A 16,715-nucleotide genomic window follows, 5' to 3' on the forward strand; every position below is an offset into this window, starting at 1 on the left:
TAAATAAAATGTTTTTACCTGTGTACCAGTTTAACGTTGAATATTATTTATGATTCTAAACTCTACTTTTGGATAGTGATTAAAAATGTAAAATTTACTATCTCCGTTCTCGTTTATTATCTCTAAAAATCTCAAACTTAATTCAGTCTTATTTACATGTAAGTTACATTTGAATGTTTGACATAGTTTAAACATTATTTGTTATGTTAGATATGTTATTATATCTCTTGAGTTTTTCCTGGTTCTGCTATCATATGTTGCCGGTTAAATATACTGCCGGTTTTAAATAGCCATTAAAATCTTACCTTATTCCTGGTTGGGCCACATTTTGCTGTTATAATAACTTGGATTTGTCATGTGGGAGACTCCGCTAGATGTAACACATTGTTTTGTTCGATTGTAGCCTATTCAACAATTAATTTGGTCTGCAATTAGTTCACACATGACGGTAGAGGATTTGCTGTGGTGAATTAGACTTTCAGGTTCAGCCTAAAGATGTCCATATTTATTAAGATTTGTTGGCACAGAAAGATATCTGAAGTCTCTGTCATGCTCTACGAACCAATTTTGAAATGAACGAATACGTTGGAATATGTGTTATCTTTAAAGAGCCCTCGCTCATCAGGATGGAAATGCAGCAATGTGAGCTAAATATGCTTGGCAGCAACTTGGAGGCACATAGTGTATATTTCTTGCCCTTTTAAAGCACATATAAGATCCAATCGTCGCCACGAGAATGTTATCCGCATCATTACACCACCTCCAGCAGCGCTAGCAAGGTTAAGTACTTTATATGTTTTTCTCCATATATTCATTTTACCGTCAGTACAAAAGAAATACTCATTAGACAGTATATCATACGTCCAGTTATTCAGCGTCCACAGTACTCAGAACGTCAATGAAGATCCTGTGAAACTGGTTTTAGGACTGCTGCCTCACGACAGCGTGTTTCATGGTACACTTGTAAATAATTGAATTGTGACTGTTTTTAAAGGAACCAGTCTATTAAGATCGGTTGAACATTACATGAGTGACCAGTAATTATTTTTACTTTTTCTTAGAATGCCATAATTATTTCACCTCTGTGCTTGTGTACTCTTCGCCTTGTGTAGTACCGTAATATCTTTATACTGTTTATAGTGGCTATTTCATATGTGTTATATAATAGCATTCATAATTTTGCTCTAATCCTTTATTTTACTAATTTTTGCATAATCTCATAAGTGTTTTTCTATCATCGTTCACACGGTGCGTCCTTCAAGAATGTAATATATTTTATCATTTCTGGCAAGTATTTCGTTTTTAATTTTCTTATTTTAAATTTCATGCATTGTTAGAGCAGATTTTAATAGTTTCAATATCCTACGAAGAACCTAGTGACCACCTGTATGTATAAAAAATAAAAATATGATTAACGCATCAAATGAAATAACCCCTTTGATGAATACAAGTTGTAGTTTGACAATAAAACCTTGTTTACCCTTGTATAACCTTGTATACTTAATCGTTATATCATACATTTTTTTTTCATTATCAAAAGCTGTAGTCATATGAAAACGTATCCTTCTTATAAATGTAGTTCCATTCAGGCTTTATTTAAGTGCTAAAGTTAATGGATTCTCTTCTATTGTGAAACTGTCAAGTGTGGATAAAAACGATGCTTCTAGGGGATGTGTAAAACTTTCTTTAAACAAATAAGTCTTATTCCAAGTATCAAAGCATTTCCTGTAATCCTTTAATATCATTTTATTCGTCGCAGATGTACACATAATTTATCAACCATCATTTACGTATTTATTATTTATGTCTACAAAACGTATATGATCAGTGATACTTTTGTTCGTTAAACGAATCAAATTATTTAGAGTTAATAAAAATCAAACTTTATTTTATGCCCGGATGTTTCCGACATACTTTTCCATCATTTTACTAAAATATTTTTTAATCTATAAAATGATTAATATAATAGATTAAGGTGTGAAACGTACTTATTGCAGTATTCTAATTCACATGGATGTTTCTTATAGATTGAAGTTATTCACTATCATTTCTCTCCACTCAGTGTATCAACGCAGATTATGAAAGCTTATGGCGTTTAACATCGGGTTTCAACACTCGCAGTGACATAGCACAGATAGCCCACTGTGTAACTTTGTGTTAACAACCAAACTATAGTTTTTCTTTATAACTCTTCAGGCTCTATCTAGTTTTTTTGGTTGTTAATTATAAATCTAATTGTTTTGTAACAGGGATTCTGTACGTATATTGTGATGAATGAATCGAAATTATTTCAAAGAAATTTCTCCCATAGAATTAAAATTTGTGTCGCTTAGTAACTTTTTGTAAAACTAGATCATCCGGTTTAGATCGATAGATTTAAGCTAGCCTAATGTACATTTGCTAATGCCATTTTTCTTGATTAAATAGGCTTAGCTGCTCCATAAAGCAAAATATCAACAAAATATCCGAAATTTTAAACGTAATCTTAGTCAAACTCTAATACAAAACTTGTTTTTGTGATAAATAAAGGATATGTTAATTTAATGTGCAATCATGTTTTCGATGGATACACACCATTTGTTTCGTGAACTTATTTGTTAAGTTTTAAAACTTTGTTATTATTTTATCTTTTACTGAAACCTCAAATGATAATGGTTCTGATGTAGAAGTCAACCATGCTCACGCAGGAAATTGTCACTTACTATTATGTTACCGACAGTTGCATTTTCAGTACAAAGTTTGCTGAAATATTGTTTACGTTATTTGTTAATTAATATAATAATTTAAAATATGTAAAGTACTTGTTGTAATAATCTAATTTAAAAACAGGTAAATAAATACTTCATAAATTGCCAAGAAATGTTACTTAATAGCTGAAATGTAGAAAGGAGGAATGCGTAAAATAACTGAAATAAATTCGTCAAGTAGTTAGGGCGCTCGACTCACAATCAGAGGGTCGCGTGTTCGAATCCCTGTCCCACCAAGCATGCTCGCCCTATCAGCCGTGTGGGCGTTATAATGTAACGGTCAATCCCACTATTCGTTGGTAAAAGAGTAGCCCAAGTGTTGGCGGAGGGTGATGAAGACTAGCTGCCTTCCCTCTAGTCTTACACTGCTAAATTAGGGACGGCTAATACAGATAACCTTCGTGTAGCTTTGCGCGAAATTCAAAAACTCAAACAAATATTATCTCCTTGACAACCATTTCTGGCGACTATAGACATTTAAAAAAACAATATTTAAGGAATACAAACTTAAATAAAAAGCTACATAAAGAAATGAGGTGTAAAATATTAATTAAAACGCATAGGACAAGACATCGAATTTTAAGAAAATGAAACATACTATAGAAATAAAATATATGTAATCATTTTTAATTAAAGACTTACCAATACAATTCACGTAAAATGGTGTAGCAAATTAAATATTTATAGTGTCAAATTTATTCTTATAATTGTAACAGAAAGCTCGGTATCACAGTCAGTTTAAGTTAGGTAACTTTCGGTGATACGTTTTTTTTTTGTTGTTTTTTCTTTACAGGTACCAGTTCTTCCTGCAGGTCAAACAAGATATTTTACAAGGCCGGCTACCAGTTTCGTTTGAATTAGCTCCTGAACTTTTCGCTTACAGTGTTCAGTGTGAGTATAATGTTCGTGATATTTCTTGACAAAGATGAAGCAACAAAATGTTGACTGTATCACCAGGATTATCACTGATTCCAGCAATGCATTACGAATGTATGTATTATCATTTATTGCATATCTTCAGTGACGAGTTTTGATAGGATTCTGGGAAAAGTGAAAACATTCATCAATTTTTACATCTTCTTAACAACTTGAATATCTAAATAAATTAATGTTATAATAGAAAATATCAAAAATGCTTCGACGACGGAAGTTCCATTCCATACTGTTCAGGAAACCTGTTCATATTAAACGTTTTGCGGGTTGTGTTCATTAATACAAAACATATCAGTCGTTTAATATAAAACATATATCCGTTAAATGAATCGTGAAAGATGAATATCAACGTAACTGTTAATCGACTACACAAACATATAATAAAAATAGTTTTAAAAGTGGAACAATTGATCTCCGTCAGTGGGTATCGGATAAGTTTACGTAGTTACAACTCTAAAATCTGAGGTTCGATTCCCCACGACGGACAGAGCGCAGACAGCCCGTTGTGTAATTTTACGATAAAAAAAACTACTCCAACAACAGGAAGATTATATTTGAAACGTATTAAAATTACACATAAATTAACAAATACACATTTATAATTAGCATTCCTGATCAGTATTTTTAAACCAGCTGTCCGTGGAATTCCACGAAATTAAACAAACAAATATATTTATAATCGTAATGTTTTTTTTTTTCGTTGTTCTTGCATTTTAGTACTCCAGGAATGTTTAGGAAGGCAGTAAGCCGGTTCATAATATCGAAAAGCTTGACACACGGTGTTTTAGATCATAGTATGTTTTAAGTAGAAAGTTTTAGTGCTAATGATTTAATGTAATCGTTTTCAAATTCACAGGTGAATATCAAGTTAAATCTACCTGCCAATAATGTCTTTCCATCCTTTAAAATCGTGGGTATGTTTAATTGTTAGTGGTTTATTAACCAGCTGCTAAACTTCTATTCTGTAGTTTTGTGCTTAAATACAAACAAACTTAGAATCCGGATCATCACACCCTTCGTTAAGCTGTTTCACCACTCACTAGCTTTGTTCATATATATATATCAGTAAAACGTTAAAAAGTAATAGTCTTATATAAATATCCGTACAAAATTAATCGGAAAATAACATCCGTCTCCTCTATTCCACCTTTGCTGTTCAGGGTTCGAACTAGTAATCTAACAAATACATACTCTTCTATTGATTTGCATAACCAGACATTCAAACACAGCATCAGTTTTGACCCTAGCTTGATGGGTTTTAAGTCCCGTATCTATATGCGATATATACTAGCTTTAATCAGAGAGAAGTCACGAGCTGATCTTAATAACACAAGCGCGAGAGGGCGTCTTTATTTTGATGGCCACTCCGTAACTCCGTCTATGATGTACTGTAAAACTAAACTGATGTATTTTGTTTTCTGTTTTCATCCTTCACTTTGTGTAAAGATTAAAGGGTTATGACCTAAATTATCTATGCAATCTACCGCAAGCTCACATTTACCTGTTTTTGCTGTTAAGCCTGCTTTACTCAACCTGTGTGGTACTTCCCTCAACACACTTATGTGCTCATCCCATTTATTATTGTGTATACCAATGCCATCTATATTAGTTGTGGCTGACTCCCATTTACTTCCGAAATGCTGCTACAAATTACATTAAACTCAAACAATCCATAATGTGTGGAAAGTGCTGTTTTTCTTATACTCTTCCTCTAACTTGACTTAGAAATAAACTTTCGATAAATAATTTCACGAATATACTATGCTTTACTAACTTCATTTATCATATCCTCCATGTGAGATAATGGGTAGGAATCAGCAACAATAGCTTCATTCAATCTCCCCCAAGTCGGTACATAACCTTACCCCATCAAACTTGGGTATTAACACTACAGCCGATACTTCATGCTCAGAAGCTTTCCTAGTTTTTCATTTTTATGTCTCCACAGAGTGACATACTGTTTTTCTATTGATTTGTAATGAATTTCGCGCAAAGCTACACGAGGGCTATCTGCGCAGACCGTCCCTAACTTAGCAGTGTAAGACTAGAGGGAAGGCAGCTAGTCATCACCATCCACTACCAACTCTTGGACTACTCTTTTACCGAAGAATACTGGGATTGACCGTCACTTTATAACGCTACCACATCTTAAAGGGCGAGCATGTTTGGTGGGACGTGGATTCGAACCCGCGACCCGCACACTGCGAGTCGAGCGCCCTAACCACCTGGCCATGCCGGGCTGTTTTTCTATTGTTTCTCCTTCTTCTTCCTTTCTTTCTTCCAAACACTTTTCAATCAATCGCCAATTCTTCATTTCTAGGCGGATTGATTAGAAACGTGGTAGGATTATACCTTGGTCCAAAACTTCCAGAAACGTTTTTTTTTCCTTTTTTTTTTTAATTTAGGCCTTTATCAGGATTGTATGGAGTCAAAGGTCAAACAACTCAAAAATGTATATTTTGGGCTCCTGTGCGATCATGTTCACAGCAATCAAAATGAAAATTGGCACAAATATAAATCTTCATGAGTTTAACATGTTGACATGCAAAAAAGTATGGTTTGCCAGTTTGAGTCTTTTTAAGTTCACAAACAAGCATAATTTGGGGGGGGGGGGTCAATTACTCGGCAAATTTGTACCTTCTTGCAGGACCCAAGCAGCGATATAGACAGTTTTAGTGTGTTTTTTTTTGTGTTTTTCTCGATTTTTCTGATGCCATGTTGGCGAAACATGTTGCATTCTTCCGCGAACGTTGGCCTCTTTTATTCTATTAATTTCTTTATCTCCTCCTTTAGAACTCCCCTCAAATGATATGACACTCTCCTTTTGGGTTCCTTTATGGCAATATTAGAGATTACTTTTATCACATGCTTAACTAACCAGGTCGGCCCTGGCCTATCATCAAATAAACTTTCATAATCTCTCATAATTTCACGTACTTTCTGTTGGTCAGGAGTTAATTCTTCCAAACTTTTAACATGTTTTGTCTTCTCATAAGGATCTAAGATAGTTTTCTATTTATTCTCTTTACTACTAGCCTCTAAGCAGGTCATCACCCAAGTTTTAGCACCATATTACTTTTTCCTTCTCGAGCTGTTTATTCGTTCTCTCTTGCCCGGCATGGCCAGGTAGTTAGGGAGCTCGACTCGCAATCTGCTTGTTCGAATCCCCATCCCACCAAACATGCTCGCCCTTTCAGCCGTGGGGGCATTATAATGTGACGGTCAATCCCACTATTCATTGGTAAAAGAGTAGACCAAGAATTGACGGTGGGTGGTGATGACTAGCCGCCTTCCCTCTAGTCTTACACTGCTAAATTAGGGACGGCTAGCGCAGATAGCCCTCGTGTAGCTTTGCGCGAAATTTAAAACAAACAAACCGTTCTCTCTCTTACGTCTCATCTTTTTTCTGCTGTTGCTGTTGTCGTCGAGGTAGATATTTTGGTCTGGAACCAAAGATGGTCAAAAATTTAAGATTTCTCTTCGCTCCACTCGTGATTAAATGTATAATTATTTTTGCATGATTATTGTTTTGGTCAGTAATGATGTTAAGGTAGCTGTGCCGTCTCAAGCGATCCGGAAGGGCCGCGGAGAAAATCCGGAACATGATTCTTGCTTGATTTTTCCCGTCTGGCACACTACAATATTCTTTTTTCTCGAACGAACGAACTTGGTAGGTATTTTGGTTATAAAGCTTTCAGGTCTCAAAGAGACCTGAAAGATAACCAGGGACGGTCAGAGACTGTTGTCTTTCTTCACCCCACTATCGGAATTAGGTTAAATAATAGGAGAAGATGAAGAATCTGGGGCTTAGGTGATGGAGTTATTTTGGAGTGGGTAATTAATTCAAACCGTGGCATTTGAATGTTGACCTAACATGACGAGACCTCTCAAGGCATCCAGTAAAGCCATGCTTATGGAAATCAGGAAACGAGATAACGGAAGGAGAGGTCTGTCGGAGATTTCTCTTTGACTGCTGGATGATGGTGAAGGAAGGAGAGACCAAGACTGTATCATAAATGTCTAGCTCCAAGTAAAAACGCGTTGTTAAGTTGAAGTGGCGAAATAATCTGCCGAAAATACTTGACTGATTAAATCTGAGATTGATCACTTGAATGAATTAAATTAGATGAAATTACACGGTAAGTTTATTAAATTACTTTTTTTCAGATATTTTAGTTTTAGACAAAAAACGACAAACTTTTCTTTTCAGGTCGATGATCTATAGATCCAATCTGATAAAAGTTTTGCTGTGGGGGGTGGGGGGGTGGAAGTACCCCGAGAAAACCCACTTTCACAGTTCAGGTGCCGAATTAATATGCATGAGCCGTGCCCGAGGAAACCTGCAACGAAAAAACAAAGTCATGGGCTAGAAAACAAGATTACAAACAAGAGGTTAACGCTTGAAGAGTGGTCGGTGGCTTGCTGGAATCTGATGAAGCCATGGAAGGTCTAGGTCATAGTAGTCGGCGGCCGCTTCGTCGATATGGGACGGTGGCTTGTTGCTGGTTGGGGAACGATTAAGGTGAAGGAGCGGGTCTTCTTGGTATGGACTCGTCTTGGGTGGAGGTGAAGGGCTATGATGGCGGCTCGGACTGGATGGCTCTTATCTTGATAAGGTACTTGGTCCCTATTGATTGATTGGCTGTTGTGGTAGCTTTAGTCGTGGTAGTTGAATCTTGAAACTCTGGATTTTCAGTTTGGGTCACTTGATTAGTTGTTGGAATTTTCTTACTGACTTGTGTTTGAGTCGCTTGGTTTGTGCAAGCCGGCGTGATAAGTAGTGGTGTTTGAGTGACTGGCTTAGAGTGTTTGTGTTCTGTGGTTGGTGCTAGTAACGCAAAACAAGAAAGGTGGCCGCTCCGTCTAATCGTTTCCTAACGACTGTGAGTATTGTAATTCCATTCTTAGTGACTGACCGAAACCCAGAAGCTTTCCTACTTTTCAACCTAGCTTCATAACAAATGTAACGGCCAATCCCACTACTTGTTGATAAACAGTATCACAGGAGTTTGGCGGTGGGTCATGTTAACTAGCTGCCACTTATAAATTAGGAACGGCTAGCGCAGATAGCCCTTGAGTAGCTTTGCGCGCAATTCGACAAAATAAAAATACATAACTTTTAGATTGGTCATGCGCCTGCATTAAATGCAAGTATATCTGAGAACATATGACTTTTCAGTTAGTTTATTGATATTTGTCAAACTACTTTCGTCAGTATTAATTTTTCTAGTTTACACAAAATTGACAATTTTATAATGAATATGTTGTCATTATCCTGTTCTTAGATATAAATGTAATTATTTTGAACATTTATGGCCATATAATATAAGTGTCATCTTCAGTACTTGGTTACGTGTCACTTCTGTTTTCTGTTGTAAATGGGAACGATTCTCCTGAAAACAAACCAAAAAAAAAAAAAAACAACAACATAAAATTACCAAACAAAACTTATAAACGTGAAGTAATGTAGACACCTTGTCTGATAGTTTGGGTTGGGTAACCTTTGAGATCACCTTCGTGTTCTTTCTTCAGATGAGTGTGGCGATCACTACAAATGTGGATGTTGTTGAAATAGACGTTTTAGCACTGTGTAAGACTGATTGTGTTTTTGTGTTCCGAAAGAAAGATATACTCTATTATTTCTCTATACTTACTTTCACTAACAGTCTCGGTTAGAATATTTAACAAGTCTAGTTTTATTATTTTGAGTTTGTGTTTTATACTTTCATTATTAAGCTTGATTTGCATTGTTAGCTTAATGTATATATTTAGGACTAACCTAAATCTTCTAAGCTGACTGAACCTCGTGAGATATTAGTGGGATTGTGGCCGACAGTATAACAGCGAGAGTACCCAGCTTATGAAACAAAGCATTCTAATCTTTATAAATGAGAGCGTATGAAAAACATACTTAATTAACTATAGTTACTAGCGATACCAGGTTGATTTTAAGTTTCGCCTTAAGCAGGTAGCTTGCTCTGATCGGAAGTTAATATTAATGTGTGGAGTTTGTCCGAGAACAAGAAAAGTTTCCAGTAAGTGTTTGAATACAAAACATATGTTTGAACATCACAACACGTGAGACCTTTTTCATAGTCCGCAAAAGATGACAAGAAAACATATCATTGACCATCTGCATCACATTGTCGACACCAATATGGAACTTATGACCCTATATACAAACACAATATACTTCAACTTTAATACTCATTTTATGAACATACACAAATTTATGGCTTAGCAATGGGCGCTCATGTCTCCTTCATATTCTGTGATATATTCAACAAGAAATTTGAAAATTTTGTACTGTACACAACTGAAAATCTACGAAACTTTGGAGAACGACATACAGATTATATATTTGCTATCTAGCCCCATAGTTCACACACAATAGAAAGTTTGTTTATTTCATCTAAATTCCAAACGTCCTAACATTATATTCACATTACACTTTCAAGAAGCTAGATGTTAACCTTTCTTGCATCTCTCAATTTACAGTCAAAATAGTCTTCTTTCAGTTACATCTGAAGCTAACCAACAAATATCGATAACTACCTCAAATACAAGTCCAACTACATAATCTTGTGTCTGTAACCGAGCAACTAAAATATGCTGTGAAACTCCCTTGGAATAATTAGTCAGACACATTGAAACAAGCTATACAAACTATAAGAATCCCGAAAGAACCGTCAAGAACAAGCATTACCCTTCCTTTTATACCAAGACTCAGTCTAAAGAATATGCACGAAATTTCAAATCCACGTTTGAGTTCAATTTAGCAGAGCCTTCGGTATCATCTTAACCCGCGTCAAACAGCCAATACAAAAACTCACACCTAAAAATTAATACACGTCATTCCTCGCAGCTTTAGCTACAGATGCATAAGAAAAACAAACAAAGATTTAGCGCAACGATTACGATAATACTAAGACTGATGAAAATCAACATCTTCGCCATTGCAGAATATGAATTGGTATTAATGTAGGGTTACTGACAGAGACAAAAAGTGGAAGAAACAAATCAGGTTTCGGGTTAACAGAGACGAAGGAACAAATGTTAGCAATATCTGCCTTACACTGATAAAACAAAAAAGTCAATATTATAACAAGATCCACGATCAATAAGAAAAAACAACCAACCACGTAACAGGTTCAGCTACTTTGTGGAAAATTATTTTTTGGTCTCTGACAAACCCCACACATTTCCACGCTACAATGAGCTGAAGAAGGATTGTTTGTTTGTTGTAAAGCAGAAAGCTACATAAAGGACTATATATGCTCTGCCCATCGCGGGTGTCAAAACCCGATCTTTAGCGTTATAAATCCTTAGACTTACCGCTGAGCCACCTTTGTATGGAGGTGGAAAGGGGATTGAAGAAAAAATGCCAGATAAGATGTCCGTATAACTCCACTTTACAATTTGTTAGTAACTTTTACTTACCAATAATGTCTGTAAAATACGTTTCTGATAATGTAGTTATTATTGAATGGGACTTATTCCGAATTTTAGATATGTTGGTGTTAAACAAGTCATCATTAAAACCATATTATTATTTCTCCCACTAATCGTAGAGGCAGCATATTCACGAGGTAATCTTGTTACCACAGCTTGCTTTTCTAAAGTGTAGTCATAAGTAAAAATTAATTATTCTTCGGATGGATGCAAAATGTATTAGGGCACCAGCAACATTATTCTTAGGGCCTAAACATATTCAATTTTCATATCGAACAGCGTTTGTATAAAGTTCATCTAAAAGTCGAAAGCTTAAAAAAGCAACAGGTTTTTAAACAGTTCAGTTCTCGTAAACAATATGAAATTAAATAAAACTTTACATTATTTTAATAATCAAAACATATAGCATTAAAAGAAAATACGGGGTAAAATTTGAATGTTATCTCTAATAATTATTGCAACACTTTATCTGTACACATACGTAAAGAAAAATTTCTTCAACATTGAATTAAAATATAAATTGAATATTGAAATTAATTTGCGATTTGTAAATCCAAAGCAGTTGAAAGCCTAAAATATATTTTTTTAAACAGTTATAAATTACTACATAAATTTAAAACTAATTCATTTTACTAAATGTTAGAGAATAAAGATTATCTATTTTTGATGATATATTTGTTTTGCTTCTGGCGAGCCCCCTAGTGGCACTGCGGTACGTTTACGAACTTACAGCACTAGAAACCGAGTTTCGATACACGTGATGGGCAGAACACAGATAGCCTATTGTGCTGCTTTGTGTTAAAATACAAACAAACAAAAGCTTCTGGCGATTAAACATGAAAATCAGTTTGGTTGTTGTTAAGCACAAAGCTACACAACGTGCTGTGCCCGCCGCGAGTATCGAACCCCAAATTTTGTCTTTAAAATCTCTGAGCTACCATGGGGCTGAAAAATCAACACACTCTTTTTACTGTCTCGGTGATGAAAAAAATTAAACACAAGTTTAACAACTGTTTTCCATTTAGTAGGTATTGGGAGAAAATAAAGATGCATATGTCTTTCTTTAGATAATAGCACTATTTATTTGTTTCTCAGTATATAGAATACTTGTCAGAGTCAATTAAAACCAAGGATAAAGAATAAATACTGTTAGTATTCAAAATTCAGAAGAAGAAAAACTAAGTTAATCGAGCTTGTTACTCCAGATCCACTAACTAAGAGTTGCAACACTGTCGACTTTATAGGAAACTATTAAATTTTTGGTTTTTGATTCCTAAAACTAACCCTTAAAATTATAATGTTATATTGCTAGTTTCCTCAAATCTAAGTCATTGCACAATATACAGTCATACAGAAAGTTAATCATGTGACATTAAATAGAATTTTACCTAAAGTTACTACTAGATTAGCAGCAACGTGGAAGTTTTTCTTGCACTTAGTGCACATAAAATCGATACAAGGAGTTTTAAAAAAAACATTGAAGTTTTCGTGAAATGTAGAACAATTCTTATGGAAAGATTATTTAATTTTCGTATTTTGCCAGGAATATGTTCAAGTAAATAAGGTTGAAATATCAGTATTTAGAATTTTCTTTTATGACTTTTACAAGGTACAAGGTATTTATGTTATATAATATCTAATTAATTTATGTAGAAACGACAGAACCGAATGACGAAAACATTAAAACAAACTACAAGATCTCGAGTATTTTAGAAATTGTATCTTCTTTTTTAACTTTAGCAACGGTCCACAAATAACGGTCTACAAATAGTAGTGAGTGACCATAAGATTTCTGAAAGTAAGGATGTATCTAAGACTTTTCTATTAATGGCGGCTGAGATTAAATCGAGTAAAGAAAGGTTAACTTGAGGGCGTTATAATGGTGACGGTTAATCACCTTATTCGTTAGGAAGGAGTAGCCGAAGGATTGACGGTGGTTACTGCTGGCATGTTTTTTCCACTCTTATTTGACATATCAAAATTAGGAACGATGACAGATAACCTTAATAGAAAACAAAGAAATCTTTCCGAAAGTTGAGAAAACCTGAAGTACAGATTAACACTCTAGGAAGAGTTTACTTTGTAATCATACACCGTAAGTGTTTTGAAATTTGTGTTTGTTTGTTTTTTATTTGTTGTTAATCATAAAGTTACACCACTGGTATCCAAACTCGATTTTTAGCTTTATAAGCCTCCAGACCTGCCACTGGGGGTGGGCAGTTTTCAAGAGAAAATTACAGACGTCAGTTTTCTTGTTATATTAGAATAAACATAAACATCAAAATACCACAATCCAAACATCTTCGTTACTATAATCATACTTTTTGTTTTGTTTTTATCGATAACTATGAATAAAAATTGGTAAAGTTAGATTAAATAACATATTTATTACTTTCTCAATATGAGAGACTGTAAGTATTAATATAAACATAATAGACCAGGTAATTTTGTAATATTTTTAATGAAATACGTCATTAAGTACATAATCTACCAAACCAGTAAAATATACCTGGGAAGAAAGAAAGATAATATATGTAATAATGGTTACTGGTTGTTCTTTTCGTGGCACAGCGGTATGTCTGCGGACTTACAACGCTAGAAACCGAGTTTCGATACCCGTGGTGGACAAAACACAGATATTCCTTTGTGTAGCTTTGTGCATTCCTACAAACAAACTTATCGTGTTAGTGAATCTCGAAGATGCAATACAACGATACGAGATGACCAAATGCGGGACTTTATCCTAAGTGTACAGAGGGTTTTACATGTTATATTAAAAGTATTTTGAATGTGCAAATCAGCAGATAGATGTGAAATAAAGTCGATATGTTTCACAACCATTTTGAAATTGTTTGGTTTTAAGTAGGTAGTTTGATGCCACCGAAAATTGATCGCTTTTGGGAAGGGTATGTAACGGACCTTTTCGACACAGAATATTCATACACTCAGATCATAGAAATGTGCTCAGATTGAGGATTTAGATTTTAAAGACAGAGTTATCTCTTATATATAATGGCATTGGAAAACAAATTAATATTCTTCAACCTGGGGCACCAGGACCACAAATGAAAAGATCAGCAACAAGTCGTGCCCCAGCCGTGGTAAGTAAATTGCAGCGTCTTGAAACAGGTGAGAGTCTATGAACACAAAGGTTAGTGGGAAACTGTAGTCTTCGTACACTAGATGAATTATGGGAATCACGATTTGAACGGGAGAGCCTTTTGCAGTGGAGACTATGCAGCAGGGCTATTATCAAGATACACAATCGTCAGACAGAGCCTGATCGGGCATGGCGACATGAACAGTAACGACGTGGTGAGATTCCAAAGTCGTTTTAATATAACGTACTCAACCTCTTCCGAGCACAACACGACTTAATATTCAAACCTCAAAGTTATACTTCCTCTCTGAATGCTACAATTTTGAGCTATTTCAGTTCTCACTTACCTAGTTATGTCGGTGGTAAGGCGCCTGAAGGGGTCACCTGTTTTATCCACTCGCACCACTATACAGTAGTGTGTTATCTGTCAGTCAATACTAAAATGGCGTTACATAAAGGAAGCTTAACATTGCAGTTTGTATTTTCGTGACGACAGTAAAACTTGCGCATGACATGAAAAATTATGCACTCTGTAGACTACAACACAGCATGACATATGAACTTGAAAAGCAAAAAAAATAAAAAATAAGGATATTTGTTACTCTTGAAATAGAACACTTTCGGAGACCCTGCGGAAGTACATTTAGTCATCTTATTGTGGAATTTTAATAATTTTTGCATTCTTATTAACAATTCGTTGAGGCTTTAATAGAATATCAGTTATTGTTTTTTCTTCATGTTTTTTAGTTACTCTTCCTTTATAGAAGTATAGAACTTTAGGTTCCTGCCTTACTTTGACTCTAGTCATATTAATCTTAGTATCAACAATGTTTTAAGAGTTTCAGAATTCCGCAATTGTAATAATACAGTTTAAAATTATTGTCTAACAATTACATTAACAGTGAAATCATTAAAAACACACCAAGACAGCTATGTAACATGAACGAATTTAAAGTTCAGTAAAGTTGTAATTATCTTTTCAACAATGAAGATTAACAAAAGTAATAGGGACATGAATTTGTATATGTCACTAAACGGAGCTTTATATTATTGAGGCTGGAGGCGTTTTGCTGCTTTACTTTTTGTTGACACACGGCGCCTTTTCATCTTTAACGAGTGTTTAAAAGGTTGTTCCATTTTCCTGCTGTCTCTAGTCCTTATACTTTATGAAATCTCCGGTTCTGTAGATATTAAAATTAAAAGGTTTAGGCTCGCATTACCATTTTTTACACGATTATAACTGTTTTTCCTCCGTCCATAGCCTTCGGATGCAGCAAGCGAGAGCTAATATTAAAGATTTTTTTTCCCACATGATAAATTGAGCCCAAATTGTTATAGTAATTCGCATTATAGAATTTGAAATTACTCGTGATCTAGTAGCATTCTCTACTCCATATATTTGATAAATGGGATTCAAGAGTAATGTACTTTTATTATTTGAAATTACTCGTGATCTAGTAGCATTCTTTACTCCATATATTTTGATAAATGGGATGCAAGAGTAATGTACTTTTATTATTTGAAATTACTCGTGATCTAGTAGCATTCTCTACTCCATATATTTTGATAAATGGGATTCAAGAGTAATGTACTTTTATTATTTGAAATTACTCGTGATCTAGTAGCATTCTATACTCCATATATTTTTATTATTTACTTTATATACTTTGTATTTATATACTTTTATTATTTGGATACATGTTCAAGATCCTAGAAGGTTGTCTTTTACTGCTTTTCTCTTCTCGCAGAGAGCTGAATTAATTTATTGCTGACGTACTTTGGTTCCGGTTTTAACTGTCGGTCAGTGACAGCCCTTTGCAAGGCAAATCTTTCAGAATATAAAATAAACTGTTTAAAATCTTTCTTGCAGATGCTGTTACTGATAAGAGGGTGATTTAGATATTTTCCAGATATTCAAGAGTGATATTAAGTTATAGTTTTTCTCGCGTAGCTCATGAATTAAACTTGCTAAGGATTTAGTGTAAATCTCATAAATAATTTTGTCCATTTGTTTGTTTTTAAGCATATGGCTGCACAATTGGCTATCTGTCTGTGCTCTGCTGACTGCAACTATAAAAACCCAATTTTGAGCGTTATAAGGCCTCAGATTTACCGCTGAGCCACCAGGGAAGACGTAAATAATGGAATTATATGAAGTGTTTGTGTTTAAAGTGAATACGGTTTAAAGGTAATCATCTTCTGGTAATAAATTAAATCATATAAACACTGTATTTTTAGAAATAGTTTATACATAAGATTTATATAAGATTATTTGAATCCAGCCATTAAATAGGAATGCCAAAGTTTAGTTTATTTCTTAATTAAATTGAAATTTCTATCTGAAATTTCTAACAAACAGCTTTAATATGCTCAAGAATTTGGACTTTTGGCCAGGTGGTTAGGGAGCTCGACTCGCAATCTGAGGGTCGCGGGTTCGAATTCCCGTTCCACCAAAGATGCTCGCCCTTTCAGCCGTGGGAGCG

General features: G+C 34.7%; 1 protein-coding gene across 1 annotated transcript in view; it reads left to right on the top strand.

Annotated features, from left to right (window-relative positions):
• The window catches only part of LOC106466789 (band 4.1-like protein 4A), a 165,176-nt gene that overhangs the window by 80,924 nt on the left and 67,537 nt on the right, over positions 1 to 16,715 (top strand). Inside the window, exon 6 of the mRNA XM_022394872.1 lies at positions 3,541 to 3,638. Within this exon, the coding sequence (XP_022250580.1) occupies positions 3,541 to 3,638 (98 nt within the window). The remainder of the gene's footprint in view (positions 1 to 3,540; positions 3,639 to 16,715) is intronic.

This window comes from Limulus polyphemus, unplaced genomic scaffold (assembly GCF_000517525.1).
Source record: "Limulus polyphemus unplaced genomic scaffold, Limulus_polyphemus-2.1.2 Scaffold2381, whole genome shotgun sequence".
Lineage (NCBI taxonomy): Eukaryota > Metazoa > Arthropoda > Merostomata > Xiphosura > Limulidae > Limulus > Limulus polyphemus.